At 36.1% G+C, this 13,095-nt stretch overlaps 1 protein-coding gene across 5 annotated transcripts in view; it reads left to right on the plus strand.

Annotated features, from left to right (window-relative positions):
- Positions 1-13,095, plus strand: part of CADPS2 (calcium dependent secretion activator 2) — a 438,625-nt gene that overhangs the window by 161,757 nt on the left and 263,773 nt on the right. For all 5 annotated transcript variants that reach the window (XM_045564928.1, XM_045564925.1, XM_045564927.1 and 2 more), the window contains exons 4-5: positions 7,166-7,246; positions 12,605-12,841. In XM_045564928.1, the coding sequence (XP_045420884.1) occupies positions 7,166-7,246; positions 12,605-12,841 (318 nt within the window). The remainder of the gene's footprint in view (positions 1-7,165; positions 7,247-12,604; positions 12,842-13,095) is intronic.

The following is a 13,095-nucleotide window of genomic DNA, read 5'->3' on the forward strand; positions in this document are numbered from 1 at the left end:
TAGGAATTTAAAGAAATCAATAAATAGGAAGTTACTGTGTTACCTGTTTTCCTCTCATTGTGGCCGTCTTCCCCTGAAGTCCAGGAACCATGAGGCATTAACCAGTCTGCACACCTGCATTCAAGATGTGTAAAAGGAAAATAGAGAGGGAGAAAAGGTGAATTCTCAAAGGAAATTGGGATCTGTCTTCTTATTTCTCAACTAGTAACATGTGATGGATAATATGTTTTAACAGACAGTAATTTGTCCACGTCAGCAGAAATAAAAGCACATTCTACTGACAGTTACATTTGATTACTTTCAAAATAGAAAAATAAATGCCATGGAAAGGAAAATTAGGCAGGAGTACAGTTTTCATATATATGTAATTTAAAATGTCAAAATCCTTGAGGAAAATAGTCAAGTAAATGTCATTAAATGGCAATTTTTGATTTTCATGATACAGCAAGGGAGAAACTAATATGATCTTAAAAATGGTTAGATTTTATAATATTTAATTTTTGGAATTTTGAAATTGATTATTGGAATGGCCATAATATTTATATACATGCTTAGTTCTTTTACAGATAAATATATAATATAATTTAGATGAATTATATTTCCATAAAATGAATTTGAGTCTATATTTGGTAATACTGGGTAAGTTCCCTCTTTAAAAAGTAAATTTTTATAATTGTCAATGTAATTTTAATATATTCTTAAATTAGGTTTTATTAGTGTTGCTTCATTTAACTATACATTATTATCATTTCCTAAAGTTGGCCCACATGTACAGGAACTACATAAGAATATTTCTAATAAGATTTCTCCTAAAAGATTTTGGCGAATATGTTTTCTCTAGTATCTCACCAGTTCATGAATATAGGTTACCTTCAGATGTTCCTTCCGTTTATTTTTAGATATTTCTTCTTTACTCAGGTCTAGCCTATGGAAATCAAAATGTTATCTCAACTTTTCCACTTCTTTTAAATGATAGGAGAACACAAATCTACAAAGAGATCAGGCATCTTTGTAGTAGTAATATTAGAAAAGAAGTATTTTTGCTACTGTACTTCATAGCCTGTTCTCAGTTATTAATGAGTGAGAAGAGATTTATGAGTATACTGTTTCAAGCATAATAAACAACGGTATCTTTATTTTTCATGGTTGTTAATGAAAATATTCTATGAAAATTAAAATGATACATATGTCAGATATAGATATATATTTCTTTTTTTTATTCAAAAATCCTCATTGAATACCTAAGAAAAACGTCAATTACTGCATTAAGCAATGAAAATGCAAAAATAACAAGATCTGGTTTTTTCCCTAAGGCATTTACATGTGTTGAAGAGACAGATACATAAACAAAATGTGAAGGTATAGTTGTTCAGTGCATTACTGGAGGTATGTGTGTACCACAGCATGAGCATGTGAATGGCAGTATCTTGATTTGATGTTAGAGAGTTTGCATAGATTTCTTTAGTGCTCCTCAAACCTATATGTACACTAGAATGAACTGAGGAACTTTAAAAATCACTGGTTGCCTGGGTCCCACCTGAGAGTAAGTGAAACAATCTGTGGAGGTGGGACCAGTTTATATTTTTCAAAAGCTTCCTATGTGTCGCTGATGCCCAGTGAGGGTTGAGGACCCCTGGCCTGACATTCTCTCTGAGGACTATGTCCCATGGTCACATCTAACTCTAGAGGAGGCTGGCAACAGTGCTAGCTGGGTGCTGGGAAGAAGAGGTAATTTGGCAGTGTAGAAAACTCAATTCTCTATTGGAGCTTTAATCAAAGTTTAATGAAGATTTTAAGAAGGAGGTAATTCCTGAGTTTTGAAGGATGGACAGACATTTAACCAACGGGAAAAATAGCATTTACAACGGCACAAGAAGAGTGAAATGGCTTAGAATCTGTTAGGGAGTTGTGTAGGGTTTGTCGCTGGAGTAGCAGGAGATGAGGCTAAAGAGTTAGGAAAGAGCTTGAATATTAAGGGCCTTGCATGCTAGATAGCATGGAATTTATCTTATGATAGGGAACAATGTTGAGTTATAAACAAAGGAACAAAAGAAACAAATTGGAGATCTGGGAAGATCCTTCTCTGTGGTGTAAAAAAGGAATCATAGATGGCCATACCTTTCCTCACCTCACCTGTGAGCATGGACCAGTGTTGTTTTTTAAAAAAAATGGGCCAGAAACTACATATTAATCCTTCAGGTAATCTTTCCAGGCTCTGCTCATTGCCACGCTCTCGGTCTTTTGATTGTAGGCCTGTTTAGACCTCTCTGTTGCCTGTGAAATTCTTAGGCTGCTGGACTTCGCCCAAGAGTCTGTTTTCACATCCTCTTGGTTCCATGCCCTGTATTGTGCTTCTGAATTCTACCCTGCTCCCACCCTTGGGAACTTTGGCCAGGGTTCAAACACGAGACCACCTGCTTTCCTGGAAAGGGACAAGATGAAAGTTTAGGAATTCTAGCAGAAGCTGGGGATTGTCAGTGTTTATCTTATAAAACTTGTATATTAACCATGGTATGATGGTATATCTCCAGCTAGGATGCTTGTTTTTGTTTTGTTTTGTTTTTAAACATAGTACCTACTCTGATTAGGCACTTTTCTAGGCTGATCTGCTCTGGGAACATTCTGGGAAAGTGATGGTGTCTTTGCTATTTTATTTAATGGTAAACTCTTTTAATCCCAGCATTATTTCATTATTAGTATAGATGTAGATTCAACTATTTTATTGAAGTATAATTAGTAAATAATGCTTAAAAATACTAGCTCATTACTTTTGCACAGAAGATGAAATGTTAATACCAAATGAAATACTAAAGAAAATTTCATGATGTGCAAAAAATTTGCCAAGTTATATTTACCATTTTAAATATATATATGCATATATATACACATAGAGAATATATATGCACATTCTCTAGGCTATAGAAGTCCCATGGTTTTTATGTTTGAGGTTAAATTTCTTATGTTCTTGCCTTTGAACATTTTGATCCATTATTTAATATAGTTTAGTTCAGCTCACATAGGGTAATTTTATATCTAATTAACTCATTCATCTTTTCCCTATTTTAAGTTTTCAAAGGAAAATGTGGTTTGGGAAATGCATTTTTAAGACTCTTAGAACTGTTCTACAACAATACATGACACAACTGCTACTTCTGAGTCAGATTTGTATGCATAATTTAGAATGTAAATATAAGAGAGTTCTTTAAAAGCTTTGCTCTAGCAGACAGAATGCTACCTGATTCTTTCATACATAACATCATACAAGGAATGTGTTGCTCTTGAGAGTTTTGTTTTTGAGGGGGGTTGCTCCATTGAAGATGGGTCAACATAGAGGGGTTGTTAGGGTCCAAGAACCTTTCAAATACAAGTGGAGTTATTGTTTGTATTTGCATTGAAAGTAAGACTAGTTGTTTGAATTCAACCAATGGGCATGGATTTGTTTTATTCTTATCATTAGGGTAAAGTGAAATAAAAAAAGAACATACATTGCAGTTTAAGTTAAAGGTCATAAATACCTGAGAAGTTCAACAATAAAACAGCTATGAAGGATATGTTATCAAATAGTACCTGTTTTGTTGCTGAGTAATTGGTTTAGACAGTCTTCCCAGAAGATCTGGAGCTTGATCTGGATAACTAAAGTAGGAAAGAGAATCCCAGGCTGGAGAAATACATGATTCGGAAAACGTAACCTGTTTATGAATAATGAATAAATCAGTTTGTGTAGATAATGCAATTATCCAAGAGATTAGAAAGGTAGATGAATATAAAATATGGGAGAGCCTGAATGCTCAGCTAAGGTGTTCAGGCATCATTCTCTCTTATTCCTAGTCATTCATTCTTGTTCATTCGCTCCCTCCCTTCTTCCTGTCTTTCTTTATCCTCCCTCCCTCATTGTTCCCTCCTTCCCTCTCCTCCTCCTCTCCCCATCTCTTCCTGTCTTTCTTCTCTCCTTCTCCCCCTGCCCCATCTGAGATTTTAGCCTGATCAAGGGTAATGGGAGTCGTGTGTAGAAATAGGGGAACCATGTTGCGCAATGGATGGTAAAGAAGATCAGTTCAGTTTTAGTTTGAGGTGATTGTGAGATGCCTAAAAGGAAAGGCCTTGCCTTCAACTGGAAGTGCAGCGCTGGAACTCGGAGAGAAGCCAGAGCTGTGTGCTGACTTATAACACTGCATTGAGAAATGGCTGTGGACACTCTGAAAGCAAGAACAGCCCGGACCAAGCACGGTGTGTTTGAGGGCTGAGAGTGGGGAGGCAGCAGAGCCAACAGCAGGGACAATCAGAGTCAATGGGGTGGAGTCATGCTCTGTTTTTATGATAAATAATTTATGATTCAAGTGATAGTGAAGATTTAACACTTATTGATGAGGTAAATTAATGTGCTAGTATTTAATAAAGTTATTGACCAGTGTTTTGAGGTCATGTTGCAAAATCCATGTGCATTTGTCACTGTGAAATCAAACAGTGGGCTGCTAGAAAACTCTATGATAAACAGTAGTGTCAGGAAGAGTGTTCTTTTGGAATCAGCATTAGGTTTGTACAAGTTATTTCTCGTGATTTCTGGTGATTCACAGATCATACAAATACAATGGACCAGCTATGAATTAATCCCAAGGGAAACACCAAATTTACGTAACAGAGTAAACCCTGGTCTGCTTGTATTTTTTATACTAAAGGATAAAGACAAATATAGTACAAGAAAATAACAATGCAGTTCATCCAAGAAAAGTATGCCATCATTGAAGTAGGGACCCAGAGAAAAAACTAATTGATTTTTTTCAGTGGGAGAAAGAAGAACTCGATTAACTAGAGTTAGCATAAAACAAAGCCATTATTATGGAAAAACACAGCTATTAATCCCCCTTTTTAGTGATCAACAATATTAACATAAGGACATTTATCCTGGTTAAAGAAAATAGATTAAACAGAGACGGAAATGATGCTAAACAGTGCTGTGTAAAGCATTTTTTAAAAGATCTTTTTTTCTTTAAGATAAGAGCAAATGTAATGAATTCAAGTGTTTGATGTTTATAGTTATTAGAAGAATGATATCACAAGTTATAAAAAGGACCTGTTGGGTGAAACTTAGTGATTTTTTTTTATTCTATATTTAACATTTTCTTAACTATAAAATAGCTGGTCACCAGCACAGGCTTCTAGTCTCCCTGGGATTTCTGCAAAGGGAGATTTGCTGATCTCCAAGACCTTTCCCTTTTTCCCAGAGCTGCTCCCATGGAACAAGAAAGAAACTGGACAAGGAGAGCCTAGGGTTTGAGATTTGTAAGTCAAGACTAATGGACTTCGGCATTAGGTCAGCATTTTCCTTACTGCATTTTTAATATTTCCATCTTTGCACATACATACTGATATTACCAACCAAGAAAAAATTTTTCTCATCACTGAATACCCACAATATTTGGTCAGTAGCTTACTTGTGACAACTGTATTCTGTTTTATAGATTATTTTTTACCATTTTTGTATATAAAGTATGAACTCTTAGAGGGCCACAACTTTTGTAGCTATTGAAGAGCCTGCAACAGAGCTTGCAGTACAGTAGGTGTAGACAAAATGTAAACACAGTTGATAAAGTGATTATGGACCGTTCAGGTCAGCATTTTTAAGAGCTTATGTCTTGATGCTCCTTTCTAAAGAATTTATTAATAGAAAATCTCTGTAAGCATGGGGTTGATGATGTGTAGGACTGAGGTGGCTATTTTCCATGGTTTATGTTTCAAAAGTCATACAAGCCTCTCCTAGAATAAAAGAATAGAGCCTTCCATAGAGAAGCCTCTTTTGAGTTAACCACCCTTTTGAGAATCTGGGTCAGCTATGAAAGTCAAACAAGTCCCCAAGGGAAAAAATGCAAATCTCTACAAAATTTTACTCACAACTTAAAGAGACTCACAGACTCCTAAAGGTCCAAGTTAAGAATTTTCTAGCCTAGAGAATTCTGAATGTGGACATACCAATTAATCCCTGTGTAATGAACAGGAGGAAAATAAAAGTACATTTTCTGTACTAAATATTTGTCAAGCCAGTGAAACATTTTGATAATTAAAGAGAAAAATGCCCTTTGTAATAGAAACCAGAGGCACTGCAGAGAGTAAAAGTACATTTGGGCATCTATTATAGTCAAGGTTAAATTACTCTTTTTAAAAGACTTGTAAAATATTCTGCACTAGGAAAGCACATATCTGAGGCTAGGTAATCTGTTGTCACGTAAAATGCTGAAATCAGGAATTAAAAGAAAAGGAGATTAAAAGATGAAGTTGCTCTGGTGGAGTGAGGACATGCCCCTTCCACAAACACGGGAGCCCACATATTCCCACATTATTTATCTCACAGCTCAAATCCAGCACCGTGGTCTGGTGTGTCAACAACATTTTAAAGTGTAATGCCCCATATCTGTAATATAGTTCATTCATTCAGGCTTTTCTTTCTTCTTCCCTTCCCTCTTTTCTTTTCTATTTTTTTTTCTTTTTTACATGTGTAAAGACACTTATTTAAGTTCTCTGCAGAGTTCAGGAAAGAAAGAGAATTATTTTCACAATAGCAGTGTTTGCAACCATACTGAAAAAAATGAAATGTGCTTGAGCTAGAGAAATACTCTAACACACACATGTGCACACACACACAGAGACACACAGAGAGACAGAGAAAGAGATCTGACCAAGGACTCCCACACAGTACCTGAATTTTATTCAACCTAGGCCTTGACTGTGTGGTGCTAGGTTTCCCTCTACATGACTCTCGGTGGGTTGGATGTGGTATAGGGGAAAGACAGAGGTCGAAGATGACACCTAGGTTTTGGGCTTGAGCAACTGGGTAGAGTGGTGCTCTATGACATGGCATTACTCATGAGTGATTGGGGCAGGGAGCTGAAAATCAGGATTCCATTCTGAGCCTATGGTAAGTAGGCAGTGGGAAATACAAGTCAGGAACTCCTGCAGGAGGTTAGAGCTATAGATAATAACAAAACCACAGTGAAAAAGTACCCAAGAAATTTCACTGGACTGCCACTGTAGTTAAACAACCTCTGTATTCTCTTCTCAATAGGAGCTGAGAGAATTATAAAACATGTTTGAGTCATTTAATGTTTGCATTAATCTTCAGGTCGCTGCCATTAAGTGATCACATATGTGTAATTTCTGTTTTATTTTTAAGCTGGATAATGCAGATGAACAAGCAGCCCAGATCAGAAGGGAACTCGATGGTCGGCTGCAGTTGGCAGAGAAAATGGCAAAGGTAAATTATTAATTTAGACATATTGTACCACATTTCTTTCTTTACTTAGATATCTGTGGGCTGAAAGAGTGTTTTGTGTAGACAGGTAAAGCCAGCAGAAGAGCCAGGCACGATGGTGTGCGCCTGCAGTCACAGCTACTCGGAAGGCTGAGGCAGGAGGATCCCTTGGGTCCAGGACTTGGAGGCTGTGGTGTGCTGTTTGCACCTCTGCACCCTAGCCTGGGTGACAGAGCAAGACCCTGTTACATACACACACGCACACTCACACACACACACACACACACACACACACAAATCCAGCATAATATTCTCCTCTGCATGTATACCTCTTAATCCCAAATATCTGAATGCATGTTATCTAAATGGAACATAGTATCCGCATTACATATCCATCCTCAATATGTCAACTGTTTAAATTCAATGATAACTTTTATAGGTTTTTCTGAAAGCAATGCCTGATTTTCTCAAACTATTACATCTAGAAGACTTTTAATGTTACACTAAGTAAAATATAATCAAGGAGAAAAATCTCCTCCCTACAAAATCATATGATACATTCCAAGATATCCAGCGTGGTTTTTGGCACATATTGATAACAACTAATATTTGATTGAATAATTAAATGCATGAAAAATGTAATTTGAAGTATCTAGTACAGAGTCTGGTAGATGATGTTCAATACAGTATTGCAGATTTTAATTTTTGCAATCACTGTGTTTTTGTGAGCAGAAATAGATTTCAAACAAAAGCCACAAATTTCATTTTGGTACTTTAGGTTTTTAGAGAGAACCTAATGGTCTGAATCATTCTTTAGTGGATTGATGGGTTAATTTACTTCAGTGGTATAAAAATTTTAGTCCTTTCCAGTGGAACTGCAGTTATAGTGCTATTGATTGCTCTGAGTGTTAAGATTTTCTCCCTTTCCTTTCTGCTAAGCAAAAGCTTTGAGTATTTGATCGACAGTCTGTCCCTCTCCCTCCTTACTGTAACATGTATACAGTAAAATACACACATCTTTAGTTTACAGTTCAATGAGTGTGTGTATATACCCCCTGTGTAGCCACTTCCCAAATCAAGACAGTGAGCTCTTCCAGCATGCAAGAAGTTACATCTCATAATTTCAACAATTAAATTACCTTTGTGCCTCTGCAAAGAACATATGTATTTATAACTATATATAAGTTTTTAAAATACAAAAATTTTGTTAGAAAAAATTGGGAAATTAGAGATAAATAATGAAATAGAAAAAAAATTGAGAAAAATTAGTGAACAAGAATGATGGTAAATCATGAGAACCAAGGCACAGATGTATGAGGAAGAATCTCCAGATGAATGAAGCTGTAGCCTGCTATGAGTAAGTGGCAGTGGTCGAAAGGACAACAGGCCTATTGTTGTCCTCTGGATATCCAGAGAGATGCTGGCTCATTCTGGGGTTTGAATGTGTACTTCATAGGATAGAAATCTAGCAGTTTGATGCTATTATAAGCTTTAGAGGGGAAAATGTTTTACTCAAAATCCTAGCCTGGTATTTAACCTGGCTGGAAGGGCATTTGCTTTTCTGACACCTGAGGCTAAGAGAGAATCCAGGGAGACGTGCCTGACAGCATGTGGCAGGACACTGGACCCGTGCTCAGCATTTGTAGGTTGCATGCTTATGTGTAGATTGTTGTGAGATGGGGCACACTGTCATAAAGTAGACTTGCTCCTCCAAAGGCCTGGCTGAATATGTAATGCTTTAGAATTACGTATTCTGAAGAGTTATGAGACAACAAGCAAAGCCTCAGATGTGTTCCCCAAGTTCATGTTTAAGAAGGAGAATGCATGTTGTTAACCCCTGGGCGGAGTCAGAAGAAGGGTCAAGGCTTCTCCTTGAGGGGACCTCCTCAATATGTATGTGTATGTATATATATACATATACATATATGAGAGAGAAAGAGAGAAAGATGGAGATTGAGTTTTCTGTTCAAGGAATTGGCTCCCATAGTTGTGGGAGCTGATATAGCCCAAATCCAAAATCCATACAGCAAGCCAGCAGGCTGGAAATTCAGGTGAGAGTTGATGTTGTAGTGTTAAATCTGAAAGTTGCAGGGCACACCAGCAGGTGAGGGATTCAAGCGGGCTTTCTATGTTACAGTCTTAAGGCAGGAAAACTCAATCTTTGCTCGTAAGTCATTCAACTGAGTGAATGCCACCCAGCCACAGATTAGAGGGCAATATAAGTTACTCAGGGTTTACTGACTGTAAGTGTTAATCACATCTAAAAAATATCTTCATAGCAGCATTTAGATTGTTGTTTGACCCAACAACTAAGTACCACAGTCTAGGCAAATTGATATACACAATTGATCATCATACTCTTTTACCTGCTTTTATGCTGGTCCGTGGCCTGTTAGGACCAGCCCTCCCACCCCTGATGGAGCAATTGTCTTCCATGAAACCGGTCCCTGGTGCCAAAACGGTTGGGGACTGCTGATTTAACCCATGGTAAATCACGGGTTATAGGAATGACTCACAATTAACTACAAAATAACCCTATGTCTGATTCAATTCTAATTTAAAAGAACACATTTAACATGTATACTTGTCTGATGTACAGTTCATTTTGTTGTTTCCAAGTGCGAGACAAAACAAGCAGGCTAGATAAAGTTGATGAATTACTATCAGGAAACCTCAAAGCTTTAAAACAGAATTATGAGTTTTTTCAGAGAAAAAAATTCTAGTATATTCTATTTCCTAAAAAATTTGAAAATACTGATAAAATAATCAATTTTGGTGATGTCTGCCTATCTCTTCTTTGATAGATAACAGGGAATGAAGTGTTTTTAGTGAGAGCTAAATATGAATAGTGTCTTTTCATATGCTAATGCTAGATTTTCCATTAAATAACATGTTGAAAATATAATGAGAAAACATGGTGCATCTGAACTTTCAAATATTTATTTGCCTCTTGCTTTGTTAAAATATAATTTTTAAAAAGACAAAATTATTACTTTCCTACAAATATAAAATGAACACAAATATTTTATTCAGTGAATAATTAGTAAGCAAACCAGTTTGATGTTAAAACCAATCCAAAGAGCATTTGAGAAACTAGGTGTTTTGAGGCATTGCTAAGATTCATGGATGACATACAAAAGTGGTTAGTTTCCCAAAACAAATTAAAACTGTAACCACTGGGTAATCTTACTCATCAGACGAACATTTGCACCTTTTTTAGACAAAATTCCACAAGATAACATGTAACTTCATTGTCTAGAACCTTTAATCAGTAGTAAACAGAAAGGTGATCTAAGTATATGTCCCCAGCTGGCCATTGGGTGGCCTTTGCCTCCATATGACATTGAAAGGACCTGCCCCCTCATCTTTTTGTCTTATTTCTGAGTTGTGAATGCTTTTTCTGTCTGCTTTTAAAGTTAGTCCAAAAATATAAAATTATGCTTTGTATGGTTCATTTTGCTTCCCCCCACTTGTATTGAAAAACCATTCTAAAATAATTTTTTTCCCCAAAGGAAACCAAGGTATTCTATACCTGGGTAGTTACATGTTTTTCCTGAGGATGCAAACTTACTATTTTAGAATGTTGCTTCAAACTGCAGAGAAGTGCTAAAAGAATACTTAAGAATCTTCCTGTGAAAATTAATTTTTAATGTAGATATTTCATGTTTCTGTGATAATATGCAATTTTAATATTGATTACATGCAAATTACTTTTAAAAGAAATATGTGAAGGTTATATTGGGGAAAAAGAAAAAACAGGTGGCCTGAGACTTGGGGACTGATTTGTGAAGTGGTACCAGATGTTCCTCCCATCCCATGAAGGAACTGCTGCAGGTGGGTCAGAGACTAGGTGCAGGTTGACAGGAGCACTCTGGACACATTCCAGTTGTACTAGAGAAGCAGATTTCTTAGGTTAGGTTTTGAATGATGCCAAGGCAAAAAGTAAAGTCAGTGATTTTCTGGAGCGTTGGTCCATCATTTGAAAGATGGCCACGTTAGCCTTTTATCCTCCAGCCAGTTTTGTGTGGTGGTCATGTTACACTGGGCTTGATGTTGTAAAGCCATCTACCTTCTACTTCTAAGAAAGAAAACCTATATGCCATGTTGGCAAAGATTAAAGAAAGAGCCAAGAGTCTGAGGTACCATAGTGCTTTCATTTGCTATTTTGGGGAATATGAATTGATACAATCTTCTCTGAGAATAATTTGGTACTTTCTAAATATCAATATTTGGAATGTCCTTTTAATTGAATAAAAGAAACAGAATGTGATTGTAGAGATAAAAGGATTAAATGGCAATGCTATCTAATCCATGTAATTCAGCAAGAAAATAGAATCTTCCAAATTGATATTGTTACTTTTTCACTTAACAGCTTTTATTACAAATTTACCTTTTGCTTTAAATTTAAGTGTGTTCTAAGCGTTAGTAAAAAACTGAATGTATGGTCATAAGAGATCTTGGCGTATTTGTGTGATGTGGAAAATCACTAATTTTAGAAATATGACCATATTGCTTTTCAATAATATGGGTTTTTAAATTTGAATGCTTATTTATAAAAAGCATATTTATTAAAAGCAAATTTATAAAAAGCATACGGTACACATCTGAGAAAGATATTGTTAAAATGTTTGTTTCCTAACTGGCAAAGAAGTGTATCCTGAACTTTTTTTTTTTTTTTGAGACAGAGTGTCACTCTGCCATCCAGGCTAGAGTGCAGTGGCATCATCATAATTCACTGCAATCTCCAACTTCTGGGCTCAAACGATCCTCCTACTTCAACATCCCAAGTAGAGCAGCTGGGACTACAGGCATGCGCCACCATGCTCTGCTAATTTTTTCTATTAATATTTTTAGTAGAGATGGGGTCTCGCTCTTGCTCAGGCAGTCTCAAGCTCCTGACCTCAAGTGATCCTCCCACCTTGGCCTCCCAGAATGCTAGGATTATAGGTGTGAGCCACTGCTCCTGCCTAACATTTTCTTTTAGACCAGTTACCCCAAGCATTTCAAAGCTAACAGCAGCTAATTAAGATTCATCTATATACTAAAACATCTTACATGCATGTTTTCAAAGTTTGTTTTCCTTTAAGCAAATCTTATTTAAAAAAATTAATGTGAAAATATATGTGATATTTTTCATTTTGTACACAATAATCCTTAATAAAATTGATAAGGCAACTTTAGATATAATCAAAATTGCCAAAGCTTGAGGATTTTAAAGCCTAGAGACTTAAGTAGGCTAGATATATTATATTGGAAGTGTCATAATTTCTAAGACAGTGAAGTGCATGCATCATGTAATCTTCTATGATGAAACTGTAATATGACTTATGTAACACTGTTATTTTAAAAATTATTTTCAAGGAAAGAAAATTCCCACAATTTATAGCAAAAGAAATGGAGAATATGTATATAGAAGAGTTGCGGTCTTCAGTGAATTTGCTAATGGCCAATTTGGAAAGTCTTCCAGTTTCAAAGGGTGGTCCAGAATTTAAATTACAAAAATTAAAACGTTCACAGAATTCTGCATTTTTGGACATAGGAGATGAGAATGAGATTCAGCTGTCAAAGTCGGACGTGGTGCTGTCATTCACCTTAGAGGTAAGTGGCTTTATCCTACGCTTGCCTCTCACAGCGTAGATGAGGCTGCACAATAATTTCTGCTGACCTTTGTGGTAAATTTTAGAATTTAAACTGTAATATATTTTAGAAATGTTAAATCATTCTTCATTTGCTGGACACTCAGGTTGTGTGTGCAAACAAATGCAAATTTTTTTAACATAACAGCAGTATTAGCATTAAATAATAAAAGTGTTAAGGCAAGTCTTCTTTATGCTGGAAGTTCATTGCTAAAA

This window comes from Lemur catta, chromosome 11, assembly GCF_020740605.2.
Source record: "Lemur catta isolate mLemCat1 chromosome 11, mLemCat1.pri, whole genome shotgun sequence".
Taxonomy (NCBI): Eukaryota; Metazoa; Chordata; class Mammalia; order Primates; family Lemuridae; genus Lemur; species Lemur catta.